The sequence below is a fragment of the Danio aesculapii genome, chromosome 17 (genome assembly GCF_903798145.1).
Source record: "Danio aesculapii chromosome 17, fDanAes4.1, whole genome shotgun sequence".
NCBI classification, from domain to species: domain Eukaryota; kingdom Metazoa; phylum Chordata; class Actinopteri; order Cypriniformes; family Danionidae; genus Danio; species Danio aesculapii.
The window spans coordinates 3,765,416-3,783,205 of record NC_079451.1 but is presented as its reverse complement, the minus strand read 5'-3'; the positions used below and the strand labels follow the sequence as shown (position 1 = coordinate 3,783,205).

General features: G+C 35.1%; 1 protein-coding gene and 1 long non-coding RNA gene across 2 annotated transcripts in view; one reads left to right on the top strand and one right to left on the bottom strand.

Annotated features, from left to right (window-relative positions):
• Positions 1-15,218, bottom strand: part of tfb1m (transcription factor B1, mitochondrial) — a 63,746-nt gene extending 48,528 nt beyond the window's left edge. The window contains exons 1-5 of the mRNA XM_056477617.1: positions 15,184-15,218; positions 7,469-7,601; positions 7,174-7,325; positions 5,228-5,336; positions 2,498-2,649 (exon numbers count right to left, since the gene is read on the bottom strand). Coding sequence (XP_056333592.1) covers positions 2,498-2,649; positions 5,228-5,336; positions 7,174-7,325; positions 7,469-7,601 — 546 coding nt within the window. The 5' untranslated portion in view covers positions 15,184-15,218. The remainder of the gene's footprint in view (positions 1-2,497; positions 2,650-5,227; positions 5,337-7,173; positions 7,326-7,468; positions 7,602-15,183) is intronic.
• Positions 15,219-15,301: 83 nt separating this feature from the next.
• On the top strand, positions 15,302-17,672 carry LOC130244232 (uncharacterized). The gene is made up of 3 exons (XR_008839215.1): positions 15,302-15,403; positions 16,141-16,196; positions 17,561-17,672. It is a non-coding gene; the product is annotated as an uncharacterized LOC130244232 (long non-coding RNA).
• The last annotated feature ends 118 nt before the right edge of the window (positions 17,673-17,790 follow it).

Genomic DNA, 17,790 nt, shown 5'->3' with positions numbered 1-17,790 from the left:
TAAAACTGAATTTACAAATAGTTTTGAAACAAAGCTTTGCGCTTAACAAACAAAATTAAACATGTAGAGTAATGGATGTCTTCAGTGGAGTGCGTACAACACCGTTATATACGAAAGTAAAGGAGTAATTAGTAAAAGTGAAGAGAAAGAGAAAGTAAAGAGGTTGAATGGAGGAGGCTCATTCTTTATCCACGTGCTGCAGATGATGTGTTATTTTTCCATACTTAAAATAGCAAAAGTGGATTCGGACATGCCCTTAAGGCTTTTGCGCCAAGTGCTTTAGATTTTGCGCCTAGATCGTTAAAATCTAAATGTTTTTAAAGCAATGGCAGCATATTTCATACATACTGTACCACATATTGCCATCATTTCTTACTTAATTCAGTTTCTTCAGCATGTGCTGTCGTCTTGATAAATGTAACCTTCTTTAGTTGAAAAATGTTGTTGTTCAACAAAAAAAAGACAATTATTCTGCTTCTCTGAATTGATTACAAAACTGCTGAATATATGTAAAGTATTCAATTATAAGTAGCTGTAAATATATTACCTAACGATTTAAAGTAATGACTTACATTTACATTTTCAGCAGTCATTTAATTACAATAACTAGTTACTTTGTAAGTAATTACACACAGCCCTGGTGGAAACATTGTAAAAAACACCTTGAAAAACATGAAAATCCGCAGCCAAATCACTGCTATATCAAAAAGTGTACTGTATTAGCAATGGCTTATGGAACTTCTACACCACCTGACCTTAGAAAAAATATGATATATTGTAAGGGGGTGTACTGATATGTTTTTTCTCACTTGACAACCGTTTTAGATCACATTAAGAAGATGGACCCTTCAGTTATTTTAGAAGAGTAGAACTTTTCCTTATTAATATATATATATATATATATATATATATATATATATATATATATATATATATATATATATATATATATATATATATATATATATATACATACAACAGTTGTGTCTGGTTCTTGAATCTGATTGGTTGATAACTGTGTGATATTTTGCCAGTAACATCACACAAAGGCCTCTTCACCCCTTCACCACTGTGTATTACTCCGCCCACATGCTTCCAGCAACAACCAGAGACGCTACAGTTTGAAAAATATTACTGTTGTTAGACAACAAAATGTACTTTTGAGGCTTTTTTTAGTCGAGAATGTAGTTGTTTAGATTGCAACTATGCAGTTTATTTATAAAATAGTGCCTATTTTAAAATATTTACAATTTCTGAGAAAGCTCGTCAACGGCAAAGACGGTTGACGTTGTCTATCCACAAGATGGCGCCAGGACCGCATAATAAGCCCTTGCTTAGTGTGTTTTCTTGAGCGCGAATAAGAAGCTGAAAAACGGAGATGTCGTGGTTTTTAAGGTGGACCGGATAGAGTCAATAAGGAGCTGCGAATAAGAAGCTGGATTCAGCCTTGTCGCTCCTTATCGCAAACACAACAGCAGTTTGGTAGAGATTCCTCTGCTTTTTTCAAGGTTAATTATTGTGATATTGTAACGGTCACTTAATGTTTCATATGCATTGTGTATAAATGTCTCCTTTAAGAGGACTATTTCTGTGGTTGTTTTACCTTTTAGACGTAAGCACGCATGTATGGGAGCTCAGTTCAGTTCTGGCGAGTTCTGAGAAGTGTGTGATGGTCGGTCTGTCTACCGCTGTATCATTCATTTATTACAATAATGTAACATTTTATTTTGCGACGGATGTTTGAGGGTCTTTTTTTTCTCCTTTTGCCTACTCATTGTCATTGACTGGCATGTATGTAGTCGACAGCACTTGGAAGAAACGCATAAAGGCCAACAGGAAGAGCCTGCGGCCTCGTGCCAAAGCACACCTCCCACCAGTGTTGATATACAGCCATATCGCACTGCTACTCGTGTGATATTGCTCATACACAAATACATATATATATATACATATATATACATATATATATACATATATATACATATATATATATATATATATACATATATATACATATATATATATACATATATATACACATATATATATATACATATATATACACATATATATATATACATATATATATATATATATATATATATATATATATATATATATATATATATATATATATATATATATATACATACATATATATATATATATATATATATATATATATATATATTTCCCCTTTTGTTTTTTTATTTTTTATACACATACAAATTAAGTATCTTTTACTTAATATTATTATTTATTTGCATTTTTTTTTATATTATTAACATATTTTTATAGAACTTAAATGTATTTGTGTGCGGCAGGTTTTGTTTGTTGTCTAAAAAAAAAGTGAAAAGCTATTTATACTGCATGTTTCATATTTATCATGATTAATAAAAACACCTTTGAGGGAAAAAAGCGTACTGTATATGACAGTATCAATGAAAAAATATATATTGATTTAAATGATCGATTGAAGAGTTTGAGTTCAACTTACTTCGGCCACCTCTTTCTGAAAGGTCAGTGTCAGCCTTGTACGTCCAAATGTAAAGATCCCAGACCTGTTAGACATCTGCTCCAACCACTTTATAATGAGTGGCGTGGACACACTAAAGGGCAGATTCCCAATAATGTGCAGATTGGGGGGATCTGAAACACAAACACACACTACCTTATTACTCTACGCTACAAATACTTTGTAAAACCTTTCACATTTATGTTCTTTACATGTGCTTATATAACAACAAAAAACAAATGAGGTGAGAATAAACAGCTGAGACCTTTGCTACACTGAGCCACAAACCAAAACAAACTCAATTCAGTTGCTCATCAGAATAAAGGGGTTAGTGTATGTCATGCTACTGTGTAAATGCATACAATACATTTAAAAGACTGAAGTTGTCTTAAAGGGACAGTTCACCCAATAATCAAACCCACTCACCCATTATTTACTTTACAATAAGTAGTTTTTAAGAGTTTCTTAAATCTGTTGAACACAAAAGAAGATTAACCACTGACTTCCATACTAGGAACAAAAAGCTTTCTTCAAAGGATAATCAGCGAATCACATGGCAGCAACTCAATGCATTTAGGCATGTGGACATGGTCAAGATCAGGGGTCACCAATCTCGGTCCTGGAGGGCCTGTGTCCCTGCAGGGTTTAGCTCCAACTTGCCTCAACACACCTGCCTGGGTGTTTCAAGTATCCCTAGTAAGATCTTGATTAGCTTGTTCAGGTGTGTTTGATTAGGGTTGGAGCTAAAATTTGCAGAACACTAGCCCTTCAGGAACAAGTGTGGTGACATCTGGTCAAGACGATCTGCTGCAGTTCAAAATGAGCATCAGAATGGAAGAATAGAGAAGAAAGGGGATTTAAGTGACTTTGAACGTGGCGTGGTTGTTGGTGCCAGACAGGCTGGTCTGAGTATTTCAGAAACTGCTGATCGACTGGGATTTTCACGCACAACCATCTCTAGGGTTTACAGAGAAACTCACCCATTATTTACTCTACCATAAGTAGTTTTTAAGAGTTTCTTAAATCTGTTGAACACAAAAGATTAACCACTGACTTCCACACTAGGAACAAAAAGCTTTCTTCAAAGGATAATAGGAGCATCGCAAATTGCATACTTATGCACTATTCTACGTGTAAATAGTGTTAGTAGTGCGTTCACACTGAAAACCCGGATGATGCACTTATTCAACCGGTAAAATAAAGTGTGGAATGTTGGACACTTCACACACTCAATGGTCGCTGCTTTGCTCACAGAGCAGAAGTGGTGAAGATTTCGGGCACTGATGTTGGATTTATTTTGGATTTTGAAAGTAAAATTCTCCTTCAAGAGTGATTATAGCGCCTCCCGATGGTGAATGCGGTTATGCTCATGGCAGGTGTTATTTGGTAGTTTGGTCATTTATTTCACTAATTTAGCAACTGTCAAACGTCATCTGGAAAACGGTTTGAATTTCCGCTTAGTAAAACAAACGTTAGTGTTCCATTTGGGACGACACGACATACGGCATCCCGTAAAAAACCTGGGTTCAAACCTGGGACAACATGAAGGAATTAAGTTGACTTATTATTTTTTACAAATTTAAGTGGATTGAACATAAAACAATTAAGTTGTATCAAAAAACACACAAGAGTTGTGTTGTTTCAATTCATTTTAAATCAGTTTAGCTTTGAACAAACAGCAAATGTAATTTTTTCAACTTTGACTCGTCTTTTAACTTGATCATTAGGAAATCTTTGAGATTAAAAACAAGTTAAGGTGTTAGTTCACCCAAACATGAAAATTCTGTTATTAATTACTCGCTCTCATATCATTCTAAACCTCTGAGACCTTCACTCATCTTCAGAACACGAATTAGGTGTAATCCGAGAGCTCCCTGCACTCAAAAAATAAAGCTTGCTGTTTCTTCAAAATATTTATTTAAAATGAGCTGAAACAACACAATTCGTGAGTTTTTTTGAGGGGGACAACTTAATTGTTTTATGTTTAATATACTTAAATTTGGATTTGCGTTGGATTTGCTCTTCAGTGTTTGGACTCTCAGAAGTAATTTTTAAACCACACTGAACTGAGCTAAACTGAACTGAACTTAAACACTACAAACTACAATCTACACAATCTACATTGTAAAAGCGCTATACAAATAAAGGTGAATTGAATTGAATTTAATTAAATTTGTAAAAACTAATAAGTTAACTTAATTCCTTCATGTTATGCCAATACAAATTGATTGAAGTGTGATCCTCAAAAGACAGCAACTGTCTTCACTCATTCAAAATACGGATGATGAGAATCCTTATGTACTCTGCTTTATTCAAGTTTCTTCTCCTCAGTGTCAGTATAGGGTGAGCGATCGTGTGTCGCATTTGACCACATCATATCATATCATATCATATCATATCATATCATAATTTGTTCTCTAAAAAAAGACTGAAGGTCTCAGGGGTTTGGAATGACATGAAGGTGAGTAATTAGCAACAATTTCCTTTCTAAGGTGAGCTAATGCTTGTTTAATGGTAAGGACTTTTTTCTATTTTTAATTTTAAAAAAATTTAAATAGTCAAGGCGTTTTGCCACAGCCCGGTTTGCTCATTTTTACGAAGAGTGCCATGAGGTACCATCAGTTTGCTCATAATTACAAAGAGTGCCATAAAGTAAAACAGCCCATATCAAAGTACTAGTTATTGAATGAACTGTGCTTGAGATAACTTTACCGTCTTCCCATGTCTTGGTTATGTTAGCTGGGAACCTTCTTTCCAGTTTGAATGCGAGAATATCTCCCTGTGCTATCCTTATTCTTCCAGGAGCAGCCTCTGACAAAAGCTGGAGGAAAAAATATATACACATTACACACATGTATTATATTATATTATATTATATTATATTATATTATATTATATTATATTATATTATATTATATTATATTATACTATATTATACTATATTATATTATATTATATTATATTATATTATACTACATTATATTACATTATATTATATTATATTATTTTATATTATATTATATTATATTATACTACATTATATTACATTATATTATATTATATTATTTTATATTATATTATATTATATTATATTATATTATATTTATATTATATTACATTTATATTATATTATATTATATTATATTATATTATATTATATTAGATTTATATTATATTATATTATATTATATTACATTTATATTATATTATATTATATTATATTATATTATATTATATTATATTATATTATATTATATTATATTATATTTATATTATATTATATTATATTATATTATATTATATTATATTATATTATATTATATTATATTATATATGTGTGTGTAATTTCTGTATTTAAAATACAGATGTCACATTTTTGAAAAAGTGAAAAATATTACTGTACATTATATCATAAAACTATAGATTAACTATGTAAATGCTTGTCAGCTGTACTGTCCACCCTACTCACAGCTTAACATTTTCTGATTTAGATTTTTAATAATGTACACCTTTCGTGAAGCTGCTTTGGGACAATAATTATTGTGGGAAAAGAACAATACAAATAAATTGGCATTGAAAAAAAAAACTTGCCGAACAAAACACAAAATCTGATCATTTAAGCGTCCACGACGGCACTTCTAACTAGTCTAAAGCATTTACTCTGTCATTTAATGAGGTCACTGTTATTGTACAGCAAATCTATGATTTAAATCAGTCAGTGGAAAAAATACACACATAATTTAAAGCGTCCTAAATGATTTATGCATGTACATACATAATGTGCTTGATGACTCAACAGCCAAGACATGTTGCTTTACCTATGGCAAAGCTGTAAAACGTAAAAATAGCATGGCTAACTTTATAATAGAAGTCTGCAAAATTCACTACAATTATATGAAAACAAAACAACTACTAATAATGGATTTGAATAACCTAATTATCAGCCAACTGAAATACACTCGCCGGCCACTTTATTAGGTACACCTGTCCAACTGCTCGCTAACACAAATTTCTAATCGGCGAATCACATGGCAGCAACTCAATGCATTTAGGCATGTGGACATGGTCAAGATCAGGGGTCACCAATCTCGGTCCTGGAGGGCCGGTGTCCCTGCAGGGTTTAGCTCCAACTTGCCTCAACACACCTGCCTGGGTGTTTCAAGTATCCCTAGTAAAGCTACGGTCACACTGGGCTTTGTGTGTGCGAAATTCTGTCGTACAGCGCTGCGAAAGCGGCGGGGTTAAACAAGATGATTAGACCTTTAAAAAGTGAGCGATTGCTCCATGCTTTACATTTCTGCCCAGAGAGGTCATGTTTTGATCCTCGATTGGTCTCACGCAGTCAAGTGATGCCATTTTGCAGGTCAGAGTTCACCAAGCTTGAACTTTGCACTGCAGCAACATGCGAAACATGACGCATGACCCTGCGTTTCCGGTCTGACGCATTCGCGCGCGTATAAATGGAAGTCTATGGGAGGAAAAATCAAGTGTGACCGCAGCTTTAGACCTTGATTAGCTTGTTCAGGTGTGTTTGATTAGGGTTGGAGCTAAAATTTGCAGAGCACTAGCCCTTGAGGAACAAGTTTGATGACCCCTGGTCAAGATGATCTGCTGTAATCTCAAATGGCATGGCCAATGGATTTACTGTATTTGCAAACCTGTAATCCTGGAAAAAAGCGCATGTCTTTCTCCACCACTAATAAATCTGCAGCTCCAGCTTTCAGAATAGACCTGGTGAGACCCCCGGGTCCAGGTCCCACCTCACAGACATGTGCATTGTTGAGGTTTCCCGCCTGCCGGACAATCTTATCTGGAAAATGACAAAGATTTAGCTTAGAGCTGAGCAGAAGGCACAAACATTCATAAACTGTGTGCCGTTTCACTGATATCCATCAAATCGTGTCAAATAAACTAATAAATATGTACACAAAAGTGAGCGGAGATAGGACTTACCTGTGAGCCTCGTGTCTAGGAGGAAGTTCTGAGAAAGCTGCTTCTGTGCTTTCAGATTATAGAGTTTGATGATCTCCCCTATGGTAGGGAGAGGAGGTAGCCGACAACTGGCCAGTTTCTGTGTGGCTGCCATCTGAAAAACATTAGTCCAGGGTTCATGCGCCTTTTCAATCATTCATTCATTCAGTTTCTTTTCGGCTTAATCCCTTTATTAATCTGGGATCGCCGCAGCGGAATGAACCGCCAACTTATCCAGCATATGTTTTATGCAGCGTATGCCCTTTCAGCTGCAACCCATCACTGGGAAACATACATACACATTTTTACTACTAAAATTCCATGACTTTTCCAAGACTTTCAAGTAAATTTTCATGACTTAATGTTTCATGCAATGCCTACATATGTGTGGTAAAAAAAAAACAATGCATGTTCAAATTTATTACAGCACATCATAAAACACGCAACTATCTATTAAGTTTTAATTGATATTTATATCAAATATAAATATAATAAATACATAATAAATAAATATACAAACACATTGACAAAACATTAAAATTATGATAAAAAACTAACTGAATTCAACCTCCAGACTAAACTTCAAAGTTATTCAGCCCTAAACAGAACCACACAGCTGGCAAATTATTTATCACTAAAACAATTAAAAGACAAACACATTCTTTCTAAATATCGCCTTTGTGATCATGACCTAGAAATAGAAAAAGGCAGACATAAAAAATCCTGGACTCCTAAAGAGCAGAGAATATGTAAACAGTGTGACACAAACCAAATAGAGGATGAGATACACTTCCTTCTGTTTTGCCCCAAATACACCACAACTAGAGAAATATTTTTCCCCCAATTTGAAACATTGACTAATTCATTTTTTAATTTAAATGACTCAGAAAAACCTTTACCATATACTCGGAGAGAATGAATTGACATATAGACTAGCTGCAAAATATGTATACACCCTACACACCATAAGAAATGGTTAATGTAAATTCATGTATCTTATTTAAATAATCCAGACTTTTTATTATTATAATTGTTATATTTATCAAATATATTATCTATTTGTTTCTTTGGTTTTTTTGTCATTTATGTCTAATTTACTGTATTATTATAATTTTTTATTATTATTATTATTATTATTATTTAATGATTTTAATATACTACATACTTGAAGTGCTTTGGCAATACTGTATTGAATGTCATGCCAATAAAACAATTGAACTTGAATTTTATATTTATATCAATGGAAAACTGATTTAGGCAATGTTTACACCACACTAATAATGTGAGAGTATGTGATTGGCCAAGGACAGAAAGAAAGTAAATAACCTATATTCAAGTATACAGATATCTGTTTTCCATGACTTTTCGAAAACTTTGTGGGTTTTTCTGTTTTTCCAAAACGTTTCCAAGCCTGGAAAATGCCATGTCAAAATTACACGACTTATCCAGGTTTTCCATGACCGTATGAACACCGATTAGTCAAATACAATCCATTTATCACAATTGCTTATATATACAACATGTCGCCCTTTTGCTTTAATGATGACCCAACACTATCTCACGGCAATTCGTAACTTTTTGATTTAGTGGCTAATTCGTACGAATTCGTATGATCTAATTCGTACGAATTTGTACGATTTGCTCATCCGCCAATGACGGTTGGGTTTAGGGGTGGGGTTAGGTGCCACGCCTCCTTTTTAAAATCGTATAATTTCGTACGACTGAACTCATACGAATTCGTATGAATTAGCCACTAAACTGTCAAAACGTAAAATACTTGCGTTTTCTCGTGAGATCAGGCTGGATGACCACACTGTGTAACATTTGCACAAGCAAATATGGATTTAATTTCCCAAGAGAAACATTCAACAACTAAAGAAACATTCCTATTATTCTATTGCTATAAATGAGACTTCAGAGTTCCCACTCTAAGCCAAATGTCAAATTACCTGACTTTTCTCTGACTTTCCCTGACTAAAAATCTGAATTTCCATTAAAGGCTGCACAATATACAGTAAAATTACCATAATCTCATAACAGTATATGAAGATATGCATCACAGACATGTGTGATAAATTATGCTAGTTGTCTAAATTTGACCAATCAGATGGGGCCTTACTATCTTTATCCCCACCTCCCCAGAGTAAACTGTAAGTGATGGCACGGTAAAATGGCAGTGAAAAAATTGCCTAATGATAACCAGAGTATATACAGGAATTAGAGAGTGAAATTTAAGACCTTTTAAGACCTTTTTTAAGACTCTTTCCATACATTTTAAGACCTTATGACCACTTTAGGTTTCAACCGGAAACACTGGCAAGAATTTAACTTAAAGTATATTTACTGAATATTAATGTAAGAAACTAATCCAAAACTAAAACATTATTCATATAGTGAATGACAATCTATTAAATTATAACTAATTCAGCAGGTTGGTGCCAATAGAACTGCAGAAATAAAGGTGTTGCATTGGTTATTGCAGTAAACGAAGCAGCATGATGTCAAATCCAGTAGGATTTCATCAATTTCATAAACTACACAGCATCCTGATATTCGCAGATTTAATTCAGGCAAACTTAGCATACAATCATGCATTGTAAAATAAAAAATTATATCAAATTTATTACCCTGCAAAATAGCATTTAAGACTTTTTAATATTTTTTAAGGGCCTTACATTTTTTCTACATTGATTTATCAACTTTGAATACTTTTTAAGACCCCGCGGACACCCTGCTTACAAACGGCCGGCACAGTGGCTCAGTGGTTAGCACTGTCACCTCACAGTAAGAAGGTCGCTGGTTCGAGTCCCGGCTGGATCATTTAGCATTTCTGTGTGGAGTTTGCATGTTCTCCCCGTGTTGGTGTGGGTGCTCAGGTTTCCCCCACAGTCCAAACACATGCGCTATGTGAACTGAATAAACTAAATTGTAGGTTGTAAAACAGGCTGCGGTGTATGTGTGTGAATGCAAGAGTGTATGGGTGTTTCCCAGTGCTGGGTTGTGGCTGGAAGGGCATCCGCTGCATAAAACATAAGCTGGATGAGTTGGCGGTTCATTCCGCTGTGGCGATCCCTCATAAATAAAGGGACTAAGCCAAAGGAAAATAAATGAATGTATGAATGATAACAAATAGGCAAAGCACGTGAAGCAACATGATATAAAAAAAACATGGTATAGAAAAGAAATTTTGATAAATGACACGTAAAATGTACAATGACAAACAAAAATCCCTGCAGTTCCATGACTTGACAGGATATAAAAAGATATAAAGTTCCCTGACTTTCAATTGTCTGGAAAACACCTTTTAAAATTCCAAGATACTCCCGAAATTACAATAACCTGTGGGAACCATATGTGGTCTTTCTCATTTCTAATCAAGAGAAGCTCAAATGGATGTGTTTATTGAGTTACATGGCAAGGGCATGAAAACACTCCTCTTTTAAGCAAACTAGTGCTCTGACAAGGACAAACATACACACGTAGGACATACTGTACACACATCTATAAATAACCTTGAAATGCAGATGTGCACATTCTTAAAGGGACGGTTCACCCAAAAATGAACATTTCCTCACCATCGACTTCAAGTGGCTCTAAAACTTTATGAGTTTCTTTTTTCTATGACTATAACCAGACAGAACTGTTGTATAATATATATATATATATATATATATATATATATATATATATATATATATATATATATATATAGAAGATTATTGGAAATGGACTAATATTGACTAAAATAGTACAGGAGCAGGGGGAACTCACACTAAAAAAGTCTATGGTATTCATTTATTTTCCTTTGGCTTGGTCCCTTTATTCATCAAGGGTCAGCGGATTGAACCGAAAACTTATCCAGCATATGTTTTACACAGTTGATACCCTTCCAGCCGCAACCCAGTACTGGGAAACACCCATACACACTCATTCACACACATACACTAATACAGTATGGCCAATTTAGCTTATTCAATTCACCTATAGCGCATGTCTATGGACTGTAGGGGAAACTGGAGCATCCGGAGGAAACCCACACCAACACGGTGAGAACATGCAAACTCCACACAGAAATGCCAACTGACTCAGCCGGCACTCAAACCAGCGACCTTCATGCTGTGAGGTGACAGTGCTAACCACTGAGGCACCATGTTGCCCATAGTTACAGTGTTTAAACATTTTTATAAATATCTGATTTTTTGCTCAGCAGTAGAAAGAAACTTGTGAAGGTTTAAAACAAGTGAAGGAAGAGTGCATGATCAAAGACTTTTCATTCACGTCAGGTGAAGTGTCCCTTTAAATCTTTTCATTTCAAATCACATGTTTAAACTTTAATATAAATGGGATACTTTCCATGTAAATTAAATAATTAAGCGACATCTCGAATATATCTTATCTCCACTAAACTTCCCACGAAGCTTGGTGACTCGACTGCCCCACGGCACAAAAGAGAAAATCATTTATGAGCAATTCCAGCATTATGGATGTGACATTTGCAGCAAAAACTCAAAACATAAATTCACAGGAAGTATATATGTTAACGTTATATTGAAACTGCTTTATATTTTCCGAAACACCTAACCAGAGTTATGGGATCAGGAAAATATCAATCAGTAAATGTTTTTATACTTTAAATGGAAAAACAAGCATGCATTATGGATGTGACCAAAAACAAGTTAGCGAGTCTTTGACTTAAACTCAGAGGTGTAAAGTAACAAATTACAAATACTCAAATGACTATAATTGGGTAGTTTTTTTCTCAGGAATTGTAATTTACTGAGTAGTTTAAAAATGTGTACTTCTACTTTCCCTTGAGTACATTTTTAGTGCTGTATCAGTACTTTTACTCCTGCAGTCACTATTTTTTCATGCCTATGGGGATTAGAAAAATCAGTCCTGTGTAAGAGGCTAAATTATCATATGCTTTTGTTTATATGACAAAACATGTCTTTTTGACTCAAGAAGGTCCATACTGACTCCAAAGGCAGATACGGATAATATCAGGGCCTGGTGTGTGGACTTTGGGGGTTTTACAATGTGGTCACATGTTGATTGGTCAGTTTGAATGTCTCAGCATTTGGGCTTTAGTCACATGGTCAAGAAAGATACAAAATAGGTGGTAAAACGCTGCTCTGGCTCTTTTCCTGGCCGCTCTTTTCCTGGCATGTCTTTTCCTGGCCTGGCTTTTCCTGATCTGCTTTCCTCTGCTCCTCTCCTCCTCTGGAGTCTATCTTCTCTGGCTCTACTGCAGGCTAACTTCTGGGCCTGCTCTCTTTGTCTCTCTCTCCCTCCCCTGTGTCTCTCCTTCTACCTCTGGTAACTTTAATTTTACATTTAAGCTGGGTACAATTTATTTAATATGTTTTATCAATCCATATTTTATCATTTTATAGTTATTTTGTAACTAATTCAGTTGTAACCATAGAGAATTGTCATTAAATCATTTCATTTTCAAGTATTTCTGAATTACTTTTGATTTAACATCAACACTTAATTGTTTCATATTGCAATACAATACAATCACATAATATCAACGCTCTCCAATATTTATAGCTATTAATACTGCCCTTATTTCTGTTTTTGGTATAAGATTGCAGAAGAATGGTTTGACTAGAATGTACAGTTTCTTACCATCAATACTGATCATTTTTTAGTCATTCGGCAGAACTACAGTTCGAACCTCTGTGGTTTTAAAACCTATTCCTACACATGTGATTCCGGGCCAATCAAATCGCACATTGAAGGTAAATAGCATTATAATGAACTACCACAAGACATGGGCAATTTATAATCGCAGCAAACTGTTTGGAAGCATTAAAAGTGTCCAAAAGAAGATGTTTAAAACTTTTGACCCAACGCATTGACCCAGAGCCTGTTTAGATGCATGTCACTGATGGCAGATGTTTACTGTATGATGACTGAAATTGCCTTAAACACCCCGCAGGCACAAGACGTCAGATTGATGTTGTACCCCAACGTCGTGGGGATGTTGCATTCTGTTTGGAAATGAAAATCACGTCAGCACAATAGCCTAGTGGTTAGCGCGTCGACATATGGTCAGGGCGTTCCGAGTTCGACTCCCGGCTGGAGGACATTTTCCTACCCTATCCCCCTCTTTCTCTCTCTCCAACTTCGCTTCCTGTCTCTACACTGTCCTATCTAAAAAAGGCCAAAAATTTATCTTTAAAAAAAAAAGGAAATGAAAATCAGGTTGACGTCAGAACTTAACGTCAGGCCGACGTCAATGTGCAACCTAATATCAACTGTAATGATGTTACAGCTTGATGTTGTGTGGCCGTTACTAATATGATGTCTGTCAGACATTGGATTTTGGTTGCCATATCTTATAAATAAATGTCAGTATTTGACGTCAATATGATTTTGGTTTAAGATGTTGCCTCGAAATTGAATTTTTAGCACATTCTAACACAACCTAAAATCAACGTCATTATTGGACATCAGAATAATTTTGTCCTTAGACACTGGCTAGATATTAAATTTTGGTGACCTGGCATCACGACCTAAATCTAACCTAATATTATTGTCTTATGACGTGGTGTGTGTCTGCTGAGCAATAATTAAATGCACTACAGAATGTTACGTTTGCACACATCCACAAATTACATCTATGTGCATCAGCTTTTTACAGCGTAATACTCATGAGTACTCTTGAAAGGTTTACATTTTACTCATACTTTGAGTAATATTTACAACAGATGCTTTTACTCTACTTGCACTACATTTTTAGGCAAGTAATGGTACTTTTACCTGAGTATGATTTTTCAGTACTCTTACCACCACTGATTAAACTGCACAACCCAAAAGAAACAATGCTAATCAAAAGGATATGAGCTGACTCATTATCGAACAAACATGATTGATTTTATTTGACATTTTTGTATTTATTAGGGGGGGAAAAAAGCTTCGTTGTGGATGTGGCGGATGTGAAGTTGCCACTTGTGCGAGTTTGGTAAATCCAATATAATTGTTTGAGAACATTGACAGAGACATTTTTGAGTATTTTACAGTACTGTAAAATACAATCCTACACAAAAAAACTTTTGCTATTTTGGTAATAACGTATTTCTTTTCATGGTAAGGTTGACATTTGCATGGAATTGCTCATGTAGAGTAATTTTAATAGAATTAACTCGTAATGTTCGGGCGACATCTTGTGTTTATTAATGTAAACTGCAGTCAGTTAGCCTACTCTGTAATGTTGCTACTCTGAGACAAACTATCCATTTCATTACTTCAGGCGTGTGTTGGACTTTCCCCATTTAAAAAAACGTGACTTAATAATAATATATGGATATATATGGATAAATATAATACCTACACAAACATAAATTCAAATCGGTGGCAACAACAGGGACCAGCCAACCTACACTGACCCAAAGCGCTTTGATAAATCAGAAACCAACAGGGATACTTTTATTAAAAGCATTTCCCTTGCAGCAGAGCATTTATAGAAACGGCTGCACATGACAGAATCTAGCTATATAGGCGCTGTATGTTAATAAATAAGAAAACATGCACGCCTGTCTGTTTGATACATGTAACGTTAAAGCTCTTTAACGCATTTACTTAGTTTACTCCTAACTCTGATACACATTTCAACAACATGAGTGTTATCTTAAGAACAAGGCTTATTTTGCGCTAAAAGACACCATAAACAGGAAGCACGTTTTCCTCACCAGTCTGGACGTCTTCCTTAACCGTTGACGCTGTAATTATTTCATCCAATGGGGTGCCGATAATGAACAAACAAACCAATCGTGTTTGTGAGGGGCGGGATTGTTTCGTGCCCTTGAAGATGTGTCGTTTGACGCTGTTCGTGTCCACCACAGACTGTTTGTTTATGTGTGTGAATTTTGTGGTTAAGAAAAAGAAACAATTTTGCATCTTTTTTTCACGGTATGTACTCAAGAATATTTTGGAAATATTTTGAATTGTTTATTTACAAAAAAAAATGAAGCGTAAACCCTACTGAAACAACCAGCTTAAACCAGCCTAGGCTGGTTGGCTGGTTTTAGCTGGTCGACCAGCCTGGTTTTAGAGGGGTTTTGGCCATTTCCAGCCATTTCCAACCTGGTCTTAGCTGGTCAGGCTGGAAAATGACCAGCTAAAACCAGCTTGACCAGCCTAGCCAGGCTGGGAGCCCAGCCAAAACCAGCTATGTCCAGCTTAAACCAGGCGGGTCAAGCTGGTTTTAGCTGGTCATTTTCCAGCCTGACCAGCTAAGACCAGGCTGGAAATGGCTGGAAACCAGCCTGGAAATGGCCAAAACCCCTCTAAAACCAGGCTGGTCAACCAGCTAAAACAAGCCAACCAGCCTAGGCTGGTTTAAGCTGGATTTTTTTTCAGGGATAGAAATTTGTCTATTTCTTGTACTGTTATATTCTGATAATGAGAAATGTAAAGGACAACACATTTTTAATTTGTTTATGCTGTTAGGAAAATACCATATATATAAGAAAACGTTGGCTCATTGTAAACCAAACGTTTTCCATTTTGTGAATGACTTCAAATTTAAATCTTTTAGAACAATCACAAAACAAAAAAAGCACCAAAAACATGTAATGCTCTGAAAACATTTCATTTCAAATGTAATTTAACTTTATTTTATTTTTAAAAAATATTTTCTCTTTCAGAAAACCATGTGAAATGTAATACCTCTTGTTCTTGTGGCATTGAGTTAATAAAAAAGGTAATCCACCTAACTTGTAATCTATTCAGCAGTGTGTTAAAGATAGCGTATCACACCTGGACAAAATGGCATCGTAGGGTTTTTATTTATTTATTCAAACATATACATAAAAAATAAATGACATGAAATAACTTGATTATTTTAGGCTGCATCTTAATACCTCAACTGAAACATATTATTTTTAATACAGTAGCCATTTTGATAATCCTAATGCAACTTGAACAATTTCCACCCACTTTTGCATTTTAAAAGTTATCCATATTCCTATAGATTTCTTTAAATATGTATAGTTTAAGATATTATTATTTTCATGACATCTAATAAACTAAATAACAGGCCACAGTTGTGCTTATAGTAACTTTAAAATATTAGTATGTTTAAAAAAAACACATTTAGTTTGGTTTAAATAAGCAAGAAAATAAGGGACTTTTATGGAGTCAATCTAGGGCCATAAACAGTGGAAATCAGAATTATTAGCCCCCCTTTTAATTTTTTTTATTCTTTTTTTTTTATATTTTCCAAATTATGTTTAACAGAGCAAATAAATTTACACAGTATGTTTGATAATATTTTTTCTTCTGCCCTGCTGAAAAATCCAGCTTAAACCAGCCTAGGCTGGTTGGCTGGTTTTAGAGGGGTTTTGCCCATTTCCAGGCTGGTTTCCAGCCATTTCCAGCCTGGTCTTAGCTGTTCAGGCTGGATGATGACCAGCTAAAACCAGCTTGACCAGTCTAGACTGGCTGGGAGCCCAGCCAAAACCAGCTATGTCCAGCTTAAACCAGGCTGTTTTAGCTGGATTTAGCTGGTCATTTTCACATGGATTTAGCTGGTCAAGACCAGGCTGGAAATGGCAGGAAACCAGCCTGCAAATGGCCAAAACCCCTCTAAAACCAGGCTGGTCAACTAGCTAAAACCAGCCAACCAGCCTAGGCTGGTTTAAGCTGGATTTTTCAGCGGGGTGGAGAAAGTCTTATTTGTTTTATTTCGGCTAGAATAAAAGCAGTTTTTATTTTCTTTCCACAAAGTCACATTGAAACACAGAAACGTGAAGTGCAAAGAGAAAACAGCATTGAAAACTCATGGTTAACTTAAAAGTTAATCAAAATGAGCATTGCAATGCAGGTATATGCAGAAGCATGCAGGTGGACTTTTAATTTGTCAGTAACCTGGGTCAAACGGTTCCGGTGAACTGTAAGTCGTTACAAAATTGCATGTTTCAGGTCTGTTTTCTTTAAAAATCAACTATCTTCACTGCCTAAATGATGTACGCTATAAAGTGGGTCTCAGAATGTACAAGAAGCAATGCATTCAATTACCTTTTTCCTTGCCATGTCTTTAAAATATTGATATTTATTTTACTCCAGCATTTCCAATGGCGTTTCTGCGGTAGCCTGCTGATCCTGACAGGCGTGTATGGATGTTTCCCAGAGATGGGTTGCGGCTGGAAGGGCATCTGCTGCATAAAACGTGCTGGATAAGTTGTGCATTCTGCAGTGGTGACCCCGGAATAATAAAGGGACTAAGCTGAAAAGAAAAGAAATGAATGAATGATTTTTATTTGCAGTTCTTTTTTGTTAGCAAAATTAATTTTTTT